General features: G+C 39.9%; 1 protein-coding gene across 4 annotated transcripts in view; it reads left to right on the plus strand.

The window, feature by feature from the left end:
* ZNF565 (zinc finger protein 565) overlaps positions 1-10,586 on the plus strand; it is a 34,374-nt gene extending 23,788 nt beyond the window's left edge. For all 4 annotated transcript variants that reach the window (XM_043437414.1, XM_043437415.1, XM_043437416.1 and 1 more), the window contains 3 exons: positions 2,208-2,334; positions 3,196-3,291; positions 8,993-10,586. In XM_043437414.1, the coding sequence (XP_043293349.1) occupies positions 2,208-2,334; positions 3,196-3,291; positions 8,993-10,245 (1,476 nt within the window). In that variant the 3' untranslated portion in view covers positions 10,246-10,586. The remainder of the gene's footprint in view (positions 1-2,207; positions 2,335-3,195; positions 3,292-8,992) is intronic.
* The last annotated feature ends 14,952 nt before the right edge of the window (positions 10,587-25,538 follow it).

A 25,538-nucleotide genomic window follows, 5' to 3' on the forward strand; every position in this document is an offset into this window, starting at 1 on the left:
CATCAACTCATCAGTCTTTGGGCATTTGAATTGCTTCTACATTTTTGGCTATCATGAATAATGCTGCTGTAAACGTCAGTATATACCAGTGTTTTTAGGTGGACGTGTTTCTCTGTACCTAGGAGTGGAACTTCTGGGTAGCTTGATAACTCTCTAACATTTTGAGGAACTGTCACAACTGTTTTCCAAAGTGGCTACCCATTTTACATTCCTACCAACAATGTAAGAGGATTCCAGTTTCTCCACATCTTTCTTCACCGAAATGTGTTTTTGGAAATTTTATTTTTTTGTTTTCTTCTGTTTTTCATAATAGCCATCCTAATGGATGTGAAGTGCCATTTTATTGTGGTTCTGATTTGCATTTGCCTAATGATTAGTGATGTTGAGCATCTTTTCATATGCTCATTGGCCATCTGTATATCTTCTTGGGAGAAATCTCTTCAGATTCTTTGGCTAGTTTAAAATCAGGTTGTCTTTTTTATTATTGAGTTGTAAGAGTTCTTTATACATTCTGGATTCAAGTCCCTTATCTGATATAGAAATTGCCAGTATTTTCTCTCAGTTTTGTGGGTTGGATTTTCACTTTCTTTATGAAATTATTTGTAGAACAAAAGGTTTTAATTTTGATAAAAATCTATTTTATCTTCTTGTTCTTTTGTTCTTTTTGTTTATCTTTGGTGGTTGGTACCATGCCTAAGAAACCATTGCCCGACCAAGGTTGTGAAGATGTACTCCTGTGTTTTTTTCTAAAAGTTTTATGATTTTAGCTTTTACATTTATATCTACAATCTATTTTGAGTTAATTTGCATTTAGATACTCACTTATTCCAGCACTATTTCTTAACAGAGACTAATCTTTCCCCATTGAATTATCTTAGTTGGTTTGATATGTGGTATTCCTTAGAGAGCTGGTAGAAGATGCCTTTCTTCAAAGGGGCTTTATACCTAGGAGTGTCTCACCGACTCAGTGGACATGAGTTTGAGCAAACTCCAGGAGATGGTAAAGGACAGGGAAGCCTGGTGTGCTGCAGTCCATTGGGTCACAAAGAGTCAGATACAACTGAGAGACTGAACAACAACAAGAAGATGCCTTTCTTCAGAAAGGCTTTGCACCTAGGAGTGTCTCGCATTGGGCAGACTTTAATTTTTCTCCTATTTCCCCCAACTGCATGAATTTTAACCTCATTAAAAATGAAACAGCCAGTCATTATGTGCCTCCTAGTGAGATGCTACAGGAAGAACACAGTACAACCTCTGACATTTATGACCCTTAAAAAAATATGGAAGTAGAGCAGCATATTAAACACTATCATGAAGATGCAATGAGCCAAATTCAGAATCTGGGAAATGCTACTGATTCAAATGTTTGTTTAATGAATAAATAGCAATAAAACTTTTTAAAGGGGCTGTTAGAGATTTTAGAGATACAGGAAGTCTGTAAACTAGTTTCAAGGGGTGGATTTTGTGTGAATCCTGATTTCAACAAACCAACTGTCAAAAATCATTTCTGGAGAAAAAAAAATACCTTCTGAGAAAATTGAGGCAATTTGAAACTTGAAACTTGATCTAGTTATTAGGAAATTGTTGTTAATTTTATTCCATGTGATGGTGATATTCTGGTTATTCCCTGGTGGGCCAGTGGTTAAGAATCTGCCTTACAATGTGAGGGACACCAGTTCAATCCCTGGTCTGGGACAATCCCACATGCCATGAAGCAACTAAGCCCATGTGCCACAATTACTAAACCGGCGCTCTAGAGCCTGCGTGCTGCAACTACTGAAGCCTGCATGCTCTAGAGCCTATGCTTTGCTACAAGAGAAGCCACCGCAATGAGAACCCTACGCACCATGATGAAGAGTATCCCCCACCCACCGTAACTAGAGAAAGCCCATGCTCAGCAACGAAGACCCAGCACAGCCAAAAAAAATATAAATAAATCTTAAAAAAAATTTTTTTTAAGTCTAATCTGTTAGATACTAAAGTATTGGTGAGTGACATACTACCATTTTGTATGTGGAATTCACCTCAGAAAACAGCAAGGGTAAAAAATGGAAATGTGTAAAGTCCTCTTAAATGACTGAAGCAGAGTAATGGACGCATGGGGGCCATTATACTATACTCTATACTTCTGTGGATTTTGAACAATTTTGTAATTAAAAAAATAAAAGTCATTTCATTTACTGATAGTGCCTGGGTTTATTGTTCAGGGATTGGTGACATTTAGGGATGTGGCTGTAGAGTTCTCTCAGGAAGAATGGAAGTGCCTGGAACCTGCCCAGAGGGACCTGTACAGGGAGGTGACTTTGGAAAACTTTGGCAACTTGGTCTCACTAGGTAAGAACGTTGTATAATACAGGAGCAGCCAGGAAAGATGGCTGCCAGGGACTACAGCAGTGGGAGGCTGTTATCCACTCTGGCTGGAGGGGTCAAGGGAGGAAACACTGCCACTGGAAAATGGTGAGAGCGCAAGCCGTGGAGAAGGGCTGGCCAGCAGCAGGTGTAGCTGTATCCAGAACTCCTGGGTCAAAGGAGGGCGGGAGAGGAAAAAGAAATATCCTGGACTGTCTCTTCCAGCCCACTGATGCTTTCCACCTACCAAACCCAGTGAGAAATGATAAGATCAGGGTAATACAGTCCTTGTGTCCCAAGTGGATCAGTGGTAAAGAATGCAGGAGACATGGGTTTGATCCCTGGGTTGGGAACATCCCCTGCAGGAGGAAATGGCAACCCACTCCAGTATTCTTTCATGGAAAATTCCATGGACAGAGGGGCCTAAAGGGCTACAGTCCATGCGATTGCAAAGAGTCAGACATGACTGAGCGACTGAGCCCTCACACAAGCACACACATGCAATACAGATAAACTAGGGCACAGCTGGGCATAGAGCAGGGCCAGGAAGAGTGAGGCCTGGGGAGAAGGAGAGAGCAAATGGAGAATGCAGTTTCTGGTTTCTTCATGGTGAATTTCTAGGAAGACTTACAAGTGGCTGACTAAGTTCCTGCTCTGTCTCCAAGGGAATTGTTTAGTGCTTCATCAAAGTGCAAATGGATAGTGCCTTGGCACCTCCACCTCCCTATCCTGCGGACAGCCTTCACACCTCCCTCTGTTTAACTGTCTCTCTTCCTCAGCAGCCGGGGGACTGGGTTTGAGTTTGGGAACAGCATGATCATGCCCCATTTCTTTTCCTATAAACAGGACTTTCCATTTCTAAGCCCGATGTTGTCTCCTTACTGGAGCAAGGGAAAGAACCCTGGATGGTTGTGAATGATATGACAGGACCATGGTGCCCAGGTGAGTGAGGGCTGATCCAATGGTGGGAAGTCACTGGCAATGACAGCCCTGCAGGAGTGTTAACTCATCACAGTAACGTGAGTTATTGTCAGGAAACTCCCTCAAAACCCTGCTAAGGAAGAAAAGCCTGAGACATGAGGCCGTGAAGAACAGAGCATCCGTTTCCAAGGGAACCTCACCCTTATCCCCATTAACTCCTTCTTGTTCTTTCTTCTCTCATGTTTCATCTCGTTTCAAAAAGGAATGTGCCCCTCTTTCTTCTCCAGGGGCACCTGTTTTGCCTGTTATTAGCATCATTTTTTCTGCAAATGTCTTCATTCCTTAAAAAATACTTATTTTCTTAAAACAGCTTCTCGCTTTACCTAATTCAGCAATCCATTTATTCTCTTACCTTTTGAGAGGTTAGGATGTAGAGTGACTAAGGGAATACACTAGAATCAGATTTAGTGAGTTCACATCCTGGCTCAGTCACTTACTAGATCTGTGAGTTTAGGTCAGTTACTTCAATTCTCTGTGCTTCTGTTTTCTCCTCTGCAAATATGATTAAAAATAGTGCCTTCCTCATAAAGTTATTGTGGCTTCTTTATGAGTTAGTATGTGAAAATGCCCAGAACAATGCCAGGCCATAACAATCACTAAATAAATGTTAGCAAGTATTTGTAACTGGCACTTGCTTGATTGAACTGGAGCCTTTGAATACTTGGTTATCAGTTACAACCTCCTGACTTCTTTGTATTGTTGTCATTTATTTTCCTCTGGGATCATTTTTTTCTCTATCTGAAGAACACCCTTAAGATTTCCTTTTGTGTATGTCTGCTGTTGACAAATTCTCTCAGTTTCTGACCACATGAAAATGTCTTCATTCTACCTTCTTTTAGGATATTTTCACTGAGTATGGAATTCTGTGTTGGCAAGCATTTTTTCTCAGCCCAAAGAACTCATTCCACTGCCTTTTTTCTTCCAGTGTGGTCAACAAGTCAAGTTGTACCAGTTTGGGAAAATACTCCACGTGTATTTAAAACTAGTGTTCTTTGGATGGTGCATTCCCCTCTTTAAGCCTTTTTATTACATGGTTTAGAGTCTGTATGTCCTTCTAACTTTCTCTGCACTTGTACTGTCAAATTCAGAGAGCTGTTAATTGTATTGTATATTTTGCTACTACATACATTTTTATTAATGTAAAGGTGAAATATAGATCCTTGTTGCAAATTGTGTTTGCAGTACAGTCCATCCTTCATTTTGTCACTTGGTGCTTTTAATCTTGAATTCTAGTTTTTCTGATATTAATATAAAGTGCCCTGTTTTTCTGAGTTTAAGAAACTATGGTGCATCTTTGCTTATCCTTTTTAAAAATTGCCATTTTAAGTGTGTCACTGTAATCAGAATTAGTTTCCTTTTTTAATCAATTTTAATAGAATTTAATCCATTCTCATTTGTGATCATTCATATGTCTGTTCTTATTTCTGCTATCTTATTTTATATTTTCTGTTCCTCATTCTTTTTGTTTCCCTCACATTTTATTGCCTTTCAAGCAATTTAGAAGTACAATAATCTTTAACTTGACTTTTAAGAAATGTGCTTAAACCTGCATTTCTCTTCCCACCTAAAGACTGAAATAGGATTTTTTTCTGTTTAGTAAAAATTTTTTTAAAATATTTATTTGTTTATTTAATTATTTGGCTACACAGGATCTTTAATTGGTAGTACAGGAGCTCTTAACTGCAGCATGTGAGATCTAACCCAGGGATTGAACCAGGCCCCCTGCAATGGGAGCTCAGGGTCCCAGCCACTGGACCATCAGGGAAGTCCTTCTTTCTGGTAAAGTTTTTTCAAAATATTTTTATTTTGAAATCATTTTAGTTTAGACTTGTACAAAATTTACAAAATTATTACAAGAAATTCCAAAATACCCTCCACTCAGCTTCCCAGTGTTAAAATTTTATGTAATCATAGTATAGTTATCAAAACCAGGACATTAACATTGGTATAGTACTATTAACTGATCTACAGATCTTATTAGAATTTCATCAGTTTTTCCTCTATTGTCCTTCTATACCAGGATTCAGTCTGGGATCCCACATTGCATTTAATTGTTGTGTCTCCTTAGCATCCTCCACTTGTGACAATTCCTGTCTTTCATGAGCTTGATCCTTTTGATGAGTACTCTTTTGGAGAATGTCTCTCACTTGTGTTTGTCTGATATTTTCTACAGTTGGATTGAGGTTATGCATCTTTGGCAGAATACCACAGAAGTGATATTGTGTCCTTCTCTGTGCATAATATTGGGGGTTGCAACCCCCAATATGATGTTAATATTACTGGTAGTGTTAACTTTGATCAACTTGGTTAAGGTTTCTTCTGTATTTCTTTCCTGTAAGGTTACTACTTTTCCAATTGTGATTGGTAATTATCTTGGAGGGAGATACATATGCTGTTTCTCCTCACTTTGCCCACTATAATTTTAGTATCCATCTTGTCTATAACAGTTAATACAGTAGTGTTGCTGTGTGTTGATTTTGTGTCCCTTATTGCCCCTGCATTTATTAATTGGAATTCTTCTGTATGGAAGGGCTTTCCCTACCCCCTTTCCTATTCATCTGCTTATTCAGAGATTTACTTCTATCAGTATAGGCTATTTATTTATTTATCCTATGAGTTGTAGTCCAGAAATATGATTGTTTATTTTGTTGTTCAAATTGCTCATTGGGAAAACTTTGGCCATTTGGGAACATCTTCAGGTTGACTCCTAGGTTCTTTTGGCATTCCCTCTTCCTGTTTTTGACTACTTCTTTATTGTATGGTACTTAAAACATATTCTGGGTTTATCCTGTATCTTTCTTGCCTCACTCCTGAAATCAGCCACTCCTCAAAGGAGACCTGGTTTCTTTTATTGGTGGATGGTATGGAATAGTATCTTTGAAATTCTTTTTCTGAGCAAAGTAAGACCTTAAGACCTTTAACCATCTTTTACTCTACTATGCCCTAGACCACGAGTTGGCATACTACAATCTATGGGTCATGTCCAGCTTGTGGCCAGTTTTTTGTACCATCCACAAGCTAACAATGGCTTATACATTTCATAAGAGTTTAAAATTATATATATGTGACAGAGACTTTATGTAGTCCACAAAACCTAGAAAAAATTTACTATGTAGGCCTTAACAGAAAAAGTTTTGTCGACCTCTGCTTGGATTCACCCCATTCTAATCTTGTTTTAGTGATCTGAAATTCTTGCTTCATACTGTCATTTCTATAATTTATAAATGTATAGATTGCATTATTCTTAACAATAATGATATAAATCAGGCATCTGCGCACTCTGAACTATGGGCCAAATCTGTCCTGCTACCTGTCTTTATATAGCCTATGAGCCTGTTGAATTCTGTAAATGCCTTCTAAGAGAGGCATATACATAATTAAAATCATATGCTTATGGATTTATATCAGTATTTGGCAGTACTATCTATATGAAACATTTTCAAAAGTGAAATACATAAAATCTGATTACAGATCAGCACTAACATAAATATTTACCATCAATTCTGATGCTGGAGAACACTAACCTTGAACTCCAGTTAAGTGAAATATTACCTCCCACAGAAAAGAATTCTATGCTTCTCATTCTTTGACCTGTATTACAAAAAAAAAAAAATTATTATGCTTTGAATTTCATCAATAAAAAATGTGCAATTTGTTTTCTCTCTTATTACGTAAGTGCCTACATAACATCCTCATTTTTGTCTCCTGAACCACAAAGCCTAAAATAATTATCATCTGGCCTTATAAAGAAAAGTTTTCCAACCCCTGATTCAGAGATGCAGTTGAAAGTCCATGTTTGAGGACAAAAGTATATATAATCAAAACTATATTTGCTATGCACTTAAATTAGCATAAAATTACCAAGACATCTGTACTTCAAAGCTCAGAAACCGAGAACCAGATTTCTGGTTTTCTTTGTACTTGGCTCTATCTTACATTTCCCTGGAAGACTGGACTCCAGAGTTAAGACTGAATAGACATGATACATTGAGTTACTCAGTGTTTTATTTCTGTGTGTATTAGTTTCCTACCCTTGCATAACACATTACCACAAACTTGGTGGTTTAAAACAACACATGTATTTTCTCACAGTCCTAGAGATTAGAAATCCAAAATATATCTCACTGGGGTAAATTCAGGGTGTCCAAAGGGCTTATTCCTTTCTGTAGGCCCTAGGTAAAGATCGGTTTTCTTGCCCTTTTCCAGCTTCTAGAGGCCACCTGCATTTCTTGGATCATAGCCCCCTTCCATCTTCTTTTTTTTTTTTTTAATGGCTACACCACACAGCTTGCAGGATTGACCATGGAAACCTACACCCTGGGCAGTGAAAGTGCTGAGAGCTTTTTGAAAATGTGTTTTAATCCGAGACCTGAAGAGAAAATCAGCCATGTAAAGGGTCCAGGACAGGATTCCTGATAGAGATCTAAGATGGAAAAGACCTAGATTTATTCTATATGCTCAAAGGAGGGCTGTGGTTTGTTACCTACGGTGGAAAGGGGAGAGTACTCAATTTGAAGATGCATTGTCCTTGATGGAGATAGAGCAACAGAATGACTACAAAGACAAGCAGGGACCTGCTTTGCCAAAAACCTGTGAACCGTGGCATTGAATTTGAAATTTATTCTAAATGCAGTGGGGAGGCTATGAAAAAGTTTAAGCCGAGATTTTCATTTGATTGGTACTAGCATCACATGGTGGAAAATGTTAAAAATATAGATGCCTTATTTGTATGAAATGCCCTGAAAAGGAAAATCCATAGAGAATTAGTGTTGCTCTGCCATTAGTGATTGCCAGGGACTGGAGGGACTGCAAAATGGGGAGTGGCCCCTTAATGGGCACAGGGTTTCTTTCTTTCCTTTTATTGAAATACAGTTGATTTACATGTTTTGATAGTTTCTCCTGTACAGTAAAGTGATTCTGTTATATATATGTCTGTGTGTATATATATGTATATTCTTTTTCATATTCTTTTCCATTATGGTTTATTATAGGAAATTGAATATAGTGCTATACAGTAGGACCTTGTTCTTTATCCATCTTATATATAATAGTTTGCATCTGCTAGTCCCAAACTCCCAACCCAACCCTTCCCCGCTCCCCCTCTGTCTCAGCAACCACAGATCTGTTCTCTGTGTCTGTGAGTCTGTGGCACAGCGTTTTTATTTGGAGTGATGAGAGTGTTCTGGAGCTACGTAGTGACAGTGATTGCATGACACTGGAAATGTACTCTAAACCACTGAATTGTACACTTTAAAATGATTAAATGAGAAATTTCACATTATGTGAATCTTAACTTTGTATTTTGAGAAGTATGTACACACATGTCTTGTGCCTACACCTGAAGATTTTGATTCAGTGTGGGGTGGTTCTTGAAGAACATTTCTTTTGTTACAAGGCTTTCTGGATGATTCTGTCCTCTGGCAGAACTAAGAACCACTGGTTTAACTTGTTTTCTTGTTCCTTTCTGGCACCATGTGAGGTCTCATCATATCTGTGCCTTCCTGTGCTTTTTAGACATTGCACAGCAATATTCGAGACTTACACAAGCAGTTCACCAGTTATGGTGATTTATTTTCATTTTGTCTCTCTAATCTACTGGAGAATTTTCAAATTTCTCTTAGAGGGAGAGAACAAGTTCTATTTACTTTTTTTCATTTTGCAGACTTGGAGTCAAGGTGTAAGACATTTCTGCAGAAAGATACCTTTGAAGTCGTGTCATTCAACTGGGAGCTAACGGAAAGCCTTCAGTGCTATGATGAAGATTGGGCATACAAAGGCCAGTTTGAAAAACAACAAATAAATCATGAGTGCTGTTTTAAGCAAGTGAAGATCACCTATGGAAACATGCCCACTTTTGAGTGTGGGCATACATCACTCACCCTACATCCCAGCAGTGAGACTGGCGAGAAATCGATTGAATGTAATGAATGTGGGAAAGCATTCAGCCGTGGCTCACACCTTATTCAACATCAGAAAACTCATACTGGTGAAAAGCCCTTTGAATGTAAGGAATGTGGGAAGGCCTTCAGTCGTGCCTCACACCTTGTTCAACATCAGAGAATTCATACAGGTGAGAAACCTTATGATTGCAAGGAGTGTGGGAAGGCCTTCGGTCGAACTTCAGAACTCATTCTCCATCAGAGACTTCATACAGGTGTCAAACCTTATGAATGTAAAGAATGTGGAAAGACCTTTCGACAGCATTCACAACTTATTCTGCATCATAGGACTCATACAGGTGAGAAACCCTACGTCTGTAAAGACTGTGGCAAGGCTTTTATTCGTGGCTCACAACTTACTGTTCATCGGCGAATTCATACAGGTGCTAGACCCTATCAGTGTAAAGAATGTGGGAAGGCCTTTAGACAGCATTCACAACTTACTGTACATCAGAGAATTCATACTGGGGAGAAACCCTATGAATGTAAGGAATGTGGCAAGGGCTTTATTCATAGCTCAGAAGTTACTCGACATCAAAGAATTCATTCTGGGGAGAAACCCTATGAATGTAAAGAATGCGGGAAGGCCTTTAGACAGCATGCACAGCTTACACGACATCAGAGAGTTCATACAGGTGACAGACCCTATGAGTGTAAGGACTGTGGAAAAGCCTTCAGTCGTAGTTCATACCTTATTCAACATCAAAGAATTCATACAGGTGACAAGCCCTATGAATGCAAGGAATGTGGGAAAGCCTTTATTCGTGTTTCACAGCTGACTCATCACCAGCGAATTCATACTTGTGAGAAACCCTATCAATGTAGGGAATGTGGAATGGCCTTCATTCGTAGTTCACAACTTACTGAACATCAAAGAATTCATCCTGGTATCAAACCTTATGAATGTAGAGAATGTGGGCAGGCCTTTATTCTTGGCTCACAGCTCATCGAACACTACAGAATTCATACTGGCTAGAAAGCCTTGGTGTTAGGGACGTAGGAAAGCCTTTATGTGGAATTCATGCCTCGCTCAATAGTAAATAATGCATAATGTAACTATTGTCAGAGAACCTTCATTTGTCACTTCCATTATGGAACGTCAGGTAACTCATACCAGAAGAAAATTCAATAAATGTGGGAATTCTTTTTGCCTCATACTCACTGTTTACTAAGGGAATCAGGGAGCTTATACTGAAAAAAATTTAATATGAATATAGAAAAGCCTCATATTTCCACTCAAAATATATTAAACTATGAGAATTCCTAATAAAAAATGACCCTATTAAAATATTTTATGGCTGTGCCTTTTGCCATTTACCTTATTTAATTAACATTATCTCACTTCCATCAATTATTGACTATACAACATTGCACAAATTATGCAGTGTCTGAGTTCCTCAGTTTATTTATTTTTAAGTAGTGATAATTATGTGTATCTAATAGAGTTTTTGTGAAGACTGTCAGAAATTTTACATAAGCACATGCTCAATAAATATTAGTTATTGTCATTAATTAATAACAGTATTAAGGACAGAAGTCCTAGGGTGGCTCAGATGGTAAAGAATCTGTCTGCAATGCCAGAGACCCGGGTTCGATCCCCAGCTCAGAAAGATCCCCTGGAGAAGGAAATGGCAACCCACTCTAGTATTCTTGCCTGGAGAACCCCATGGACAGAGGAGCCTGAGTTGGACACGACTGAGCGACTAAGCATACATACATACTACTGTTAAGGAGTTCATGTAAGAGGTGGGCCTTATGAATATATCAAATGTGAAAAAACCTTCAAAACCACCTCTTCTGAAAAAACAGTAGCAAAGTAATTATCATGAGAAAATGTTCATTGAAAGGGTTGTAAAACTTCAAGATTAGAAATGGAAAAGAAGAGTAGTCAAAAAAAATCTGCCCAACTGAGGAATCTAAAACCACCTCCAAGTATAACTTCAAGAGAATCAAAACTAAAATTACAAACTAGAAGTGAATGGCAGTGGATTCTGCATATCAAAACCAGTTCACAGGACGTCCGTGGTGATCCAGTGGTTAAGACCCTGTACTTGCACTGCAGGAGGCACGGGTTTGATCCTGCATGCCGCCTGATATGGTCAATAAATAAATAAACAGTTCAGTGTAGCCAAAGCTGTACTTCTGTCGGAACCCAAGGTATAAAAGTAGATTAAAGGATCCAAGTAAATCTCCAGCATCTACTCCTTGCCAATCCCATACTAAACATATTAAGTGAACAGTCAATTAAAAGAGGAAATTATCACATCAACCCAAGTTAACAGTAAGAATGATTATTAAAAATAAAAGAACAAGCCAATAAAATCAGAAACAACAGTAGACCTAAACTGAAAGTTAACAGCAGACCTCCTCTGGTGGTCCAGTGGTAAAGAATCCACCTGCCAGTGTAGGGAACATGGGTTTGATCCCTGATCCAGGGAGATTCTACATGCCCCAAGGCAACTAAGCCAGGGTGCCACAACTACTGAGCAGCCCACGCACCACAACTAGAGAAAGCCCATGGGCAACATTGAAGACCCACACAGCCAAAAATAAAAAAATACATAAAATTGTTAAAAAAAATTTTAATAGACTTTGAGAATGCTGATGTAGAAAAAAAAAAGACATTTAGCAGTATGAAGGAGGAGGGGGTGTTTTTAAAAAATCGCTACTATGCATGACTAATTATTTAGAAATCTAGAAAGAATGGATTTTTGTAAAAATATCAAAATTGATTTAAGAAAATATGGGATTTCTGAACAATCAGTGATTGTGGAAGAACATAAAAAGTCATCCAAGCTCTGTCTCTTTAGAGAAAACAGTTTAACCTACAAAAGCTTAAAGAACAAATAATACCTGAGAGAAGCATGCCAGTTCATCATCAAGGCTAAATAAAATTATGATTAAAGAAACTCAACAAGGATAGCTGCTGAAGAACAAACTATAGATAATTATCATTTGTGAAGATAAATAGAATTCCAGTTAATTTGATCCAGTTTATCAGAATTAATTTTAGATGGAATGTCTGGAATTGTACCCATTTCTGGATTAAATACTCAGGTCAGTTCCGTCACTCAGTCATGTCCAGCTCTTTACGACTCCATGAACGGCACGCCAGGCCTCCCTGTCCACCAACTCCCGGAGTCCACCCAAACCCATGTCCATTGAGTCGGTGATGCCATCCAACCATCTCATCCTCTGTCGTCCCCTTCTCCTCCTGGCCTCAATCTTTCCCAGCATCAGGGTCTTTTCAAATCAGTCAGCTCTTCGCATCAGGTGGCCAAAGTATTGGAGTTTCAGCTTCAACATCAGTCCTTCCAATGAACACCCAGGACTGATCTCCTTTAGGATGGACTGGTTGGATCTCCTTGCAGTCCAAGGGACTCTCAAGAGTCTTCTCCAACACCACAGTTCAAAAGCATCAATTCTTTGGTGCTCAGCTTTCTTTAAATATTAGAATTTTGATATTGTAACTCCAGGATATGATGGTGATGGGGAAAAAGACCTTGATCCAACTCCAGGAACATCCAGGTCAGGGCCTGTGAATGAATCTGAGAATCTTAGAAAACACATTCCCTCAGCCCTCGTAGCCTGGGGCAGAATACCCATTGCACCCAGTGTCTGGGGCAGAATATTCATTGCACCCTGATGCCATCCATCTTCTCAGTCATCCTGAGTGTTCAGTCAAAACACCTGCATTTTCTACGTATACCATTGCCTACAAAGGGTTTAGAAAGCCGTGTGCTGTATGTCATTTTTCTTTAAGTGGCTTAATGATTAAGATGTACAGTTGGAAGGGCTCAAAGCTATGATATTAAAAATTGTCTCTCATGGGACTTCCCTGATGGGATGGGCCTTCCCTCATAGACCAGTTGGTAAAGAATCCCCCTGCAGTGCAGGAAACCCCAGTTTGATTCCTGGGTCAGGAAGATCTGCTGGAGAAGGGATAGGCTACCCACTCCAGTATTCTTGGGCTTCCCTTATGGCTCAGCTGGTAAAGAATCTGCCAGCAATGTGGGAGACCTGGGTTCGATCCCTGGGTTGGGAAGACCCCCTGGAGAAGGGAAAGGCTACCCACTCCAGTATTCTGGCATAGAGAATTCCATGGACTATACAGTCCGTGGGGTCACAAAGAGTCGGACATGACTGAGCAACTTTTCAGTGGTTAAGACTCTGCTTCCACCGCAGGGGGCACAGGTACCATCCTTGGTCAGGACATTAAGACCCTGCTTGCCAAGGGACACAGCCACAAAAAAGAAAAATAACTGAATAGTTTAAACGCAGGCACAGGATAAAAAATTTTCAAGTTAAATTTTGTATTCACGTAAGTGAATCTTCATACATTCTTCTCACCCTGTCCCCCTTCATGTAGCAATCACTGCTATCAAGTTCATGTATATACTTCCTGATTTCTGTTTGCTTAAGTGTAAACATACACATAACACTCTTTATAAAAATGTTTTACATAAATGGTAGCAAATTTCTGTACATTTCTATGAATAGTTTTGCTTAGCCATATACCTTAAAGATTGGACCACATCAATACATAGTCGCCTTCTTCTTTTGTAACAACTGGATAGTATTCCATATGTTTCATAATTTAACTTCATCAATTTAGTTTTTACTAATTTTTGCTCTTTCCAACAATCTAATAATATCCTTGTACCTACATTATTTTATATGTGTGTAATATATCCTTAAGATGAATTTCTAAAAGTGGAAATGTTAGATCAAAATGTATATACTTTTTAAAAGCTTTCTATCCTCACAGACTCTTACAATATACCCAGTGCTCCCATGACCAACTTCAGTAATTACCATTTTATGGCCAGGCTTGTTTTATCTGTATTTCCACCAACTCCTCCAACTCCATGTTGTTTTTGAAATAAAACCCAGATATATCATTTCAACTATAAAAATTTTAATATGTATCTCTAATAAAATATATCACAATTTTACAAAAAATTTTCACACCTTAAAAAAATTGAGAGTACTGCCTTAATGCTATTACATATCTGATAGGCAGTGTTCCTTTCTGATTGTTTCATGAATGTCTGTTTCATGAATGTCAATTTTTTAAAAGTTAATCAGGATCCAAATAATGTCCAAAAATTGTAGTTGATTGTTGTTTTTTAAGCCTCAGTCTGTGTGTTCTCCTTTATCTTTGTTTTTGCCTTCAGCAATTTAATTTTTGAAAAAGCTATTTTGTTTGCCTTAAAGTGTGAGGCTGTCACGGCTAACGCCATGGCAGGCAGCCTAGATTAGGAGTAGGCCTGGTTTCCTGGGGTAACATAATTATCAGGCCTCCTGGAGCCAGCCAGTCAACAGATGCCTAGCCAGAAGAAAGGGAACCTATCAGGGGAAAGCTGAAAGCCCCATGTAGGGCCAACAAAAATTACCTTGCAACTGTGTAACCAATCCGCTTATGCCAACTACCCACTGTGTAACCAATCCGATTGCGCCAACTACCTGCTGCTTGTTTTGACCTAATAAATACCCGAGAGAACTGGGGCTCGGGGCCTTTCGTCCTCACACACCTGGTGAGGGCGGGAGGCCCTGGCTCGAGTCAGTAATAAATTCCCCTATTGCGAGTTGCATTGTTTCGAGGAGTCTTCTTTCCCGACCGGGGACTCGGACTACGGGCAGAACAAAAGTTTCTTAGACCTTGGTTTTTGCTGACAGATCCCAGTGGTCAGTTTAACCTGCTCCTCTATCCTTGGTATTTCCTATAAGTTGGTACTTGATATCAAGGATCCATTGAGGTTCAATTTTTGTTGTTAAGGGTTCTTATAAGTGGTTAATATTGAGAAGCATAGTATTTAGGTGTCTTTTTATGATGTAGCAGCCATTGATGTTCAATTGGTAAATCTGTTAATAGGGACTACAAAATGATATATTATTCCTTTTCCCTTTTTTAGCTAGAATACTTTTACAAAGAAAAACGTCCCCTAAACTGCTGTTTGGTTACCCATGTAAAGAAAGACAAGTTTCCAAAATAATGAGCTGGTTCTCTAGCCTACTGCCATGGTGACCAGTGAGTTTAGGGTGGTGTGTATGTGAAACATCTTCAGTACATTTAAATCTATGTAAGCTGTACTCTCATTGATGCTCAGATTGTCCCCTGTGTGGTTTGACACAGGAGTGTCAAAAAGGACACTTGTCTTTGATCACTGGGCTGGTGTCTGCCACAGTAGGATGTCCCAGGCTCGTCTTTTTCATTTCCCTAGTTCCCACCTTGATGTAGCCATTTTCTAAGGAGTCCTTTTTCTTTCTGGTAATTTGGTACTTTCCAAAATGGTATTTAGAAACCACAGTCACTAGTTGTACGTCATTCTGCTGTTTGGACATTTTTTTATATAAATACACATTTTAGGCCATTTTGTATAAATCACTCAAGTGCCTTCAGGAAGATTATGCATCTATGCATCTGCCCACCTTACAAGAGATCCCAAAGCACCACATGAATCCATCTAATATTTATTGAATGTTCACCATTGGCTGGGTGAAAAATGGAAAAGTCACTTTTGTTTTTTCTTTCATTCCTTTGATTATGATGAATAGAGATGACCATTGTTCACATAGTTGTTGACCACTGGTTTTGCTTTCAGCGTGGTGCCTAAAATATAGTAGGTGCTCAATAAATATTTGTTAATTGAATAAATTAATTGTATATCCATATGCTTTATTCACTTAATATTGAGGTAGTCATATTTTTCTTAAGAGAACTATTTTTGAGAGGAATAAATGTGTACAAAATTCCTAGTACAATGCCTGAAATTCACCAAGTGTTAGTTCCCTGCCTTGTTGTTTGTGTCCATTGTTATTTGTGCCTCTGATTGGGTTTATTTTTCTACTTCAAGATAAAGAAATGGAGGGACTTCCCTGGTGGTCCAGTGGCTAAGACTCCACACTCCCAGTGCACAGGGCCCGGTTCAATCCCTGGTCGGGGAACGAGATCCCACATGCTGCAACTAAGACCCAGTGCAGCCAAATAAATAAATAAAAATTTAGTTAAAAGAAAGATAAGTTGAGAGTCAAAGAGACAAAGTAGTTTGCCCAAGGCCTCTTAAGTGGAAGATCCTAATTTCAAGGACAAGGGCAAGACAGGGTAGAGTTTCATGTGTACAGATTTGAGTGTATGACTGAAAAGGAAAAAGAGCAATGTTTTTTCAGATAATCTATAAATTTCAGTCTGAAAAAACACAGGTGGTTCATATGGTAAAGAATCCACCTGCAATGCAAGAGATCTGGGTTTGATCCCTGGGTTGGCAAGATCCCTTGGAGAAGGGAACATCTACCCACTCCAATACTGTGGCCTGGAGAATTCCACGGACTGTATAGTCCATGGGGTTGCAAAGAGTCAGACACGACTGAGTGACTTTCACTTATATCATGGCCCTAACACAGAAAGTGGAAATGCTAGGAACAAAAGGATGAAAGAACTTAATAAGATTTTTGTTTGTTTTATCCTTATAAAAAAGTAAAAATGCCCAAATAGAATACAGAGAATATAGGAAAATGGGAGGGAAAAACGTTTACCTTAAACATAAATGTTACCATTTTTGCACACTTCCTTCTAGCTTCGAAGTTTTTAAAAATTCAAACTTGGTCTTTACTATGGAACACTTCAAACATACGCAGAAGTAGAAAGTATAGTAGAATGAGCCCTCATATTCTCATTACCCTGCTATATAAACCATCAGCTGAGGAACTTCCCTGATAGCCCAGTGGTTAAGACTTTGCCTTCCAATGCAGGGGGTATAGATTTGATCCCTGGTTGGAGAGCTGAGATCCCACATACCTTACGGCCAAACAGAAGCAATATAGTAACAAATTCAATAACTTTAAAAAATAGTCCACATCAAAAAAAAATCTAAAAAACCGTCAGCCCGTGGTCAGGGTTGTTTGTCTGTACTCACATCTACTTCCTGTTTCATGGGATTCTTTTGAAAGCTGATCTCAGATGTTATATGATGACATCTGAAAATATTTCAGTAATTATCTCTTAAAGGGACTTTTAAAAATATCGGTAAGAATTTCTAATCCTGAGCCTCTAGTAGAAAACAGTAAAATTTTCTACCAAATCCATTTTAGCTGATTCTCACTGTGATTACAGAGAAAGTTGTTTCATATGCATAGGAGAATTAGGAATTTAGGACAAGACTTTCCTAGAAATGACATTCTCTCCCAGATTCTCTCTTTTCTTTTCAAAAAGAAAAATTATCATATGTGATTGTGAAATGTGAAGGATTATTTTTTTGTGTGTGAAGGATTTTTTATTGTTTGTATTAAAAATAACTGACATGGTACAAGTTTTACCCATAATTCTAAATCTTTGATGTGTTTAGAATTGCATTTGCTACTCTGTTCTTAGGAGGCAGTCAGATACTTTTTGAATGACTGAGTTAATAAAGTAGGCAAGTAATAGAATATTTTTATGGTGAGGAAAGATGTAGGTGGGGAACTTTCCCTTTAGAAAAAAAAAATTTTTTTTAAGATAAATATAGATGTGAAATTCCCCACTTAGAAGTCACCATGCCTTAAACCTTGGCTGAAAAATTTCACGAGTAATTCCAAAGAATTAACTTTTTTTTTTTTTTGGCTAGGCTGTGTGGCTTGCAGGATCTTAGTTCCCTGGCCAGGGATCCAACCCAGGTCCCAGTAAAAGCACCAAGTTTTAACCACTGGACCACTAAGGAATTCCCAAGAATTCACATATTTTAATTTTGGAAATAAAGTTTGATATTTCATCTTTGTTAGATTCATAAGCAACATTAATGATGGACCAGGTTGCTTTACTATTCCAGCTAGGAATCCCTCAGGCATCTCAAGTGTAATATCTAAAGCCAGGTTTACATCTCCACCACCCCCACCTTACAGCTCCAAAATCCTCTTTTTCTTCCACATTTCTAATATATCTTCTAACAATGTCCCAGTTGGCCTGCTCTCCCAAGCCATAAATAGACTATTAGCTATGAGTTCTGGTACCTTATCTTCCATATTTGAAATATCAGCTTTAGGATCAGGTCTGGACTCTATCACTAGATAGATATGATAACCTAGCTTCTCTAAGCATCTGTTTGGGGCTCATAATAGTACCTCATGGAGTTATCATGAAAACGTCAATGTGAAAACCTAGCAGAGTTTCCAGCACAACAATAAAATCAGAAAGAAAAGTCTGATGTTACATAACAATTCAAAGTTACTTTAATAATTGCAGGCATACCTAAATTGACCCATTCATAGTCATACAAATAAGCTCCTCTAATTCAGTAAATGGCCCCCACTGCCCACCCTGGAACCCAGGGACCCTCCTTGGCCTGCCTCTCCCTGGTTATTTTGAAATCTCTTTTGCTTCTATCACTGGGGCATTTCTGGAACACACACCCCTTTGGTGAGTACCATGAAGAAGTACTTTAGGGTGATAAGCCCTGAGGCCAGAATTCCTGAGTTCAAGTTCAAGTACTGCTACTTTACTTGCCAAGTGGCCTTGAACTAGCTTCATAATTTGTGTCTAGGTAGTTCTTATGTGCGGATACAAATAATATATGCTTAGAGCATGTCTGGAACATAGTAAAGGTTGAGTACATTTAATTCAGTTCAACTCTACTTATTGAGCACCTACTATATGTCAAGCACTATTCTAGACCCTGGAGGTACAGCAGTGAGCAACACAGACAAAAAGCCCCTCCTTCCTGCAGGTTGTGTTCCAAATAGGGGAAGAGAGACCAACATCATAAGTCAATTTTGCAGTATGTTGGAAGGTGTTATGCATTGAGGTGAAAAAAAGGGCAGGGTAAGGAGATCAGGAATGGGAGGGAGGTTGCAATACAGCGATTGCTAGTTATTGTCATCACCAAGTATTTAATAATTGTTCTTTTATATATGTTAATACATATGTGTTTCTTACTTATTAATTAATGAACTCATTACTGTTTATCATTTGTTGTTGTTGTTTAGCCGCTGAGTCCTGTCTGACTCTGCGACCCAATGGACTATATATAGACCACTAGGATCCTCTGTCCATGGAATTCTCCAGGCAGGAATACTGGAGTGGGTTGCCATTTCCTTCTCTGGGGGATCTTCCTGACCCAGAGATCAGACCCACAATCTCCTGCTTTGCAGGCAGGTTCTTTACCACTGAGCCACCTGGGAAACCCTTATTTATAGTTGTGCTATGCTAAGTCACTTCAGTCATGTCTGACTCTTGATGACACTCTGGACTGTAGCCCACCAGGCTCCTCTGTCCATGGGATTCTCCAGGCAAGAATACTGGGGTGGGTTGCTGTGCCCGCCTCCAGGGGATATTCCTAGGATCAAACCTGTGTCTCTTTCCTCTCCAGCATTGGCAGGTAGGGGGATTCTTTACCACTAGCGCCACCTGGGAAGCCCTTATTTATAGTTATTAAGTGCTAATTATTAAGTAGTATAATCAGTGATCATTGTTTATCATTGTTACAATTTTATTATTGCCTTAAGTCAGCCCTCATCATCTCTTATCTTCCCTCAGAAAGCTGTATCTAAAATCAAGTATAACTATATTCCATCAATAGTCTTCACTCACTTAAGGAATAGAGTGACCTAACTGAACCTTAGCTCTGCTTTGCTCATCAGCTCCAGCTCTTAGGCCTCCCTCTGGATCTACCTAAGTCACTTGCTGCTCATCCTCACAGCATATTGTGATTTCCTGTGACATAATGACATAAGAAAGGGACAAGTCACTCTGTGACCAAATCTGAAATGAGAGACAATAATGCTCTGCAACCACAAAAATGACATGGTTCATGGTACATGGTTCAGGGTCATGACTATTCTTCTAGCTTCTAATACCCAAGGGGATGTGGGGACTTCCCTGGTGGCCCAGTAGCTAAGGCTCCACACTCCCAATGCAGGGGGCCTGCGTTCCATCCCTGGTCAGGGTTACTGGATCCCACACACTGCAACTAAGAGTTTACATGCCACAACTAAAGATCCTGCATGCTGCCACTAAGACCCAGCACAGCCAAATAAATAAATATTTATTTTAAAAAAGCCTGACATGAAGGGGAAAGGTATCAGGAAAGACAGGAGATTTTCTTGGGCAGTCTTTCACCTTCATTAGATGCCCAGAGTCCTGATGCAGGAACTGGAAGGAAAGATGCTTCAGGCCTTGGCAAGCAAACACATCCACCCTTGGGGAACATGGATGGCCTCTGAGGACAGAACCCTTGAAATCCAGAGGGCAGCCCCTGGCTCAGGCTCCCTCCTGGGGATGGTCAGGGTCTTGAGACACTTTAGCTGGGGGAGGGCAGAGAAGAGGCTCCCAGACTGACCTGACTGCCCCACCCTCCTTCAACCTGGGGGATCAGTCCTTACCCTCTGACCTGCATACATCTTTTCTGATACCCACACAGTCCCGCAGCTCTTTCTGCTTTACCCACACCAGCGGGAAATCAGCCCCCTCTTCCTTTCTCACCCACGATGCCTGGGGATGTAGTAACAGCCCTGTTTTGCAAATGAAGAAACAGACTTGGGGTGGTTAAAGCAAAGCCAGCAACAGAACCAGGATCTGAATTCATATTGGGCTTAGTAGCAAGCCCAATAAGATAGCTCAGAGAGACAGTGAGAAAAAACTACAATAGGGACTTCCCTGTTGGGTCCATTGGTTAAGACTCCATCCTTCCAATGCAGGGAGCGTGGGTTCCATCCCTGGTCAGGGAACCAAACTACAATCCCACATGCTGCATGGTGCAGCCAAAAATAAATAAATAAAAATTTAAAGAAAAATCCACAATGGGAAAAATAGGACAGCGAGGCGGGGGAGGGGGGCAGTGTAGGGAATGGGACAATGGGGAAAAAAATAAACAACCAAAACTGAATTTATATCTAAGGAGTGAAAGTGAAACTCACTCAGTTGTGTCCTACTCTTTGTGACCCCATGGACTATATCCTTCCAGGCTCGTCTGTCCCTGGAATTCTCTAGGCAAGAATACTGGAGTAGTTGTTCCCTTCTCCAGAGGATCTTCCCCACCCAGGGATCTAACCCGGGTCTTCTCCAGCATTGCAGGCAGATTCTTTACCTAAGGAGCCATAGCCTAAACTGAAATCACAAAGATTTACTCCTATATTTTCTTCTCAGTTTCATAGTTTTAGCTCTTTGATCCATTTTGAGTTAGTTTTGGTATATGGTATGAGGAAGAGCCCAACTTAATTCTTTTGCCTGTAGATACACCATTTTTAACTACTATTCTGTCCTCTACTGTATGCTCTTGGCACTGCACTTTACTCTTTCTGTCATCTTATTTTTGACCACAAGGGTCAGAACTACCCCTGGTATGAGAAGGAAGGGAAGGAGGGAATGGTGACTACGAATATGCTTTTTGGAAATCTGCAGAAAAGTTTACCCTGTCAGTCAAAGTTCTGAGTTTAATTTCATACTGGCACTTCTGCTTAGTTATGAGGCAAAATTCGAGAGAATTTAATCTACTGCTAGAAAAGCAAATGTTCGACTGAGTTTCAGCTACCAACTTTCAGAGCATTTTTTTATAATTTTATTTATTTACTTATTTATTTTTGGCTGTGCTGGATCTTCGTTGGTGCGCAGGCTCTTTTTGAGTTGTGGCAAGTGGGCGCTACTCTTTGGTGTGGTGTGAGGGCCTCTCATTGCGGGGGCTTCTCTTGATGCAAAGCACAGGCTCTCGGGCGCGCGGGCTCAGTAGTAGCAGTTCCCGGCCTCTGCAGCACAGGCTCAACAGCTGTGGTGCATGGGCTTGGCTGCTCCTCGGCATGTGGGATCTTCCAGGACCAGGGATCAAACCCGTGTTTCCTGCGTTGGCAGGTGGATTTTTTTTTTTTTTTTTTTACCACTGAGCCACCAGGGAAGCCCTCAAAATCCAACTATACATGTTATCTGAACTAGTATTAATTGTGCTTAGAATGAATGGTTTTATTGTTAGAAGAAAAAGATTAATGAAATGAAGAGATGTGTTCAAGTTCCACTGCTGGATCAGTAAACATAAATAATGGCAATGTTAAAAAAAATAAAATAAAATAATGGCAATGTTGAGGAAAAAACATTGATTCAGCAGACTTCTTAGAGCAACATTATCAAAGGAAAAAAATACAAGACTTTAACACATATATACGGAATCTAGAAAAATGGTACTGAAGAATTTATTTACAGGGCAACAATGGAGAAACAGATATACAGAATAGACTTATGGACATGGGGAGAGGGAAGGAGTGGGTGAGATGTATGGAAAGAGTAACATGGAAACTTACATTACCATATGTAAAATAGATAGCCAATGGGAATTTGCTGTAAGGCTCAGGAAACAGGGTTTCTGTATCAACCTAGTGGGGTGGGATGGGGAGGGAGATGGGAGGGAGGTTCGAAAGAGAGGGGACATATGTACACCTATGGTTGATTCATGTTGAGGTTTGACAGAAAACAGCAAAATTCTATAAAGCAATTATCCTTCAATAAAAAATAAATTTAAAAAATATAAGACTTCATCATGAAGATTATTTTTTAATGGTTTATCAAATATATAAAATTCAAGAAAAATGTCATGCCACAATATATTTCTCTATGGTTATATTCTTATCAAAAAAAAAAAGAATTTAATTAAAGGTACATGAGGGACATCCTCGGTGGTCCAGTGGTTAAGAATCCATACACTGCAGGGACACAGGTTCGATTCCTGGTCCAGGAGGGAAAACCTCACTTGCCGCGGAGCAACAAGCACCTGTGCCACAACCACTAAGCCCGTGCTCTGCAACAAGAGAAGCCACATCCACAAGAATCCCACCCGATGCAACCAGAGAGCCGTCCCCACTCCCCAAAACTAGAGAAAGCCCATACTCAGCAACGAAGAGCCTGTGGGCCACAACAAAGACCCAACATGGCCAAAAATAAAGAAATAAAAATTAATTTGAAAAAAAGAAACATGGACATACAGCACACCCACCTGTTGCTGTGTCCAGAGGATGCTGTGCTGTGCCGCCCAGCTCACTGTTTCAGGACCAAGGCACTCAGTCCTTCGTCTGCTTGAAGTGCTGGCTAGTAATGCCTTGCAGCTGAATTCCCCCCAGTGCATACTCTCAGCTAAAGAAAGATTTCTGGGGAGGGAGGTGGGAGCGGGGATCAGGATGGGGAACACGTGTAAATCCATGCCTGATTCATGTCAATGTATGGCAAAAACCACTACAATACTGTACAGTAATTAGCCTCCAACTAATAAAAATAAATGAAAAAAAAAAAAAGATTTCCATTTGCAACTACGTGTGGTGATGAATGTTAACTATACTTGTGGTGGTGCTCATTTTGCCATATATACAAATATCAAATCGTATTGTACACCTCAACTAATAGAACATTATGTGTCAATTATATCTAAATTTAAAAATAAATTTAAAAAAAAGACAAAAAGTCAAATAAATATTGCAATGTGATATCCCCTTTCTAGAGATGCCTTATACATGCACACATCAGAGATACTGTGAGCTTGGTTCCAGGCCACCATGATAAAGTGAATGACGCAATAAAATGAGTCACACCAATTTTTGGTTTCCCAGAGCATATGAAAATTATGTTTACTCTATACCATAGTATATTAAGTGTACAATAGCCTTATATCTTTTAAAAGTACATACCTAAAAAAATAAATAAAAGTACATACCTTATTTTTAAAATCCTTTATTGCTATAAAGTGCTAACCTTCATCTGACAACGCAGGGTTGCCACAGACCTTTAATTAGTAAAAACCACAATATCTGCAAAGCACAATAAAGTGAAGCATAATAAAACAATGTACGCCTGTATCCAGTTAATGGTTGATCCTAGAGATTCCAGCCCCATTGTCCCAACTTGGAGAACTCTGAGAGGCCATCCAAGTTCCACAGCTCCCCTCGGCCTGATGTAGAACACCCGAGGAAGAGGCCCTCCCAGGGCCTGAGATCCAGAGCTTGTTGAGAGGGCACAGCTATGGCTCATGGAAGGGCAGAGAGAATGGTGGTGGTGGATCTTGCTGGAAATGTGCCATTTGGAACTCGTTGGAATGGAAATCCACCCTGGTGTGTCAAGGAAAGCTGTTTGAGGGGAAGTGTCTCACCCGAGGCACTCTGCTATAAAACCACCCAAAGGGGACACTTCCCTGGTGCTGCAGTGGTTAAGATGCCATGCTTCCACTGCAGGCGGTGTGGGTTCAGTCCCTGGTCCAGAACTAAGATCCCACACAGCAGGACTACGGGGGAAGAAAAACAAAGCTACTGGCCACTAGGTGCTACTTGGCTGCTCCGTTCTTTACGTTGTGCAGCGCCCTGGTTCAGGAGAAGCTGAGAACGCCGTGGGAGCCTGGTGCTAGAAACTGCCCACACTGCAGGGGCTGGGCATTAGGGAAGCCAAGCACGCTATAGGAGCCTGGCCATCGAGCACAACAGAACCAGGACGCAGACCCCCCTTTCCACTCTGTAGTCCCCATCAACCTCTGCTGATGAAGCTTATCATCATGCCAACCGGCAAAGAAAAAACTTTTTTTAATGACCCTACATTCATTTTCACGAAGCAGACAAAAGGGCGAATTTAGAGCTAAAGGGCAATAAATCAGTAATCAGAACTGTCTACCTCTTGGACTAATTAGTGTAGCACCCTCTACACACACGTGAACCCCTATACAACCGCAAAGTGTGAAACTTAGTCACGTATCTAACAAGATACAGCTGTCCTCCTTACGAATGAAGAAATTCTCCCCCTTTCCCCTAAGTGAGATGTACAGACCCCAAAAGTCACTGTATCCATTATTGGCTATATTAATTACTCCTCAAGTCACAGTCTGACTGAATACTAGTTTAAGGCTCAATTGTAAACTAACTTCCAACAACTTGCATATAAACTAAAAATGTATCAAGGAAAGAGGAGAAAATAGCATGTACAAACAAATACATACAGTAGGAAAATGGGTGACTGGCCTTTCCTGGTGGCTCAGATGGTAAAGAATGCCTGCAATGCAGGAAATCCAGGTTCAACCCCTGGGTCAGGAAGATCCCCTGGAGAAGGGCATGGCAACCTACTCCAGTATTTTTGCCTAGAGAATTCCATGGACAGAGGAGACTGGCGGGCTATAGTCCATGGGGTCGTAAAGAGTAGGACACGACTGAGCAACTAACACACACAGAGGCAAATAAGAGACTTCACTGGGGGCCAATGGTTAAGACTTGGGGCTCCCAATGCAGAGGGCCGGGGTTCAATCCCACAATCTGCAACTAAAGATCTCGCCTGCCATAACAAACAGC

Source organism: Cervus canadensis, chromosome 18 (genome assembly GCF_019320065.1).
Source record: "Cervus canadensis isolate Bull #8, Minnesota chromosome 18, ASM1932006v1, whole genome shotgun sequence".
NCBI classification, from domain to species: domain Eukaryota; kingdom Metazoa; phylum Chordata; class Mammalia; order Artiodactyla; family Cervidae; genus Cervus; species Cervus canadensis.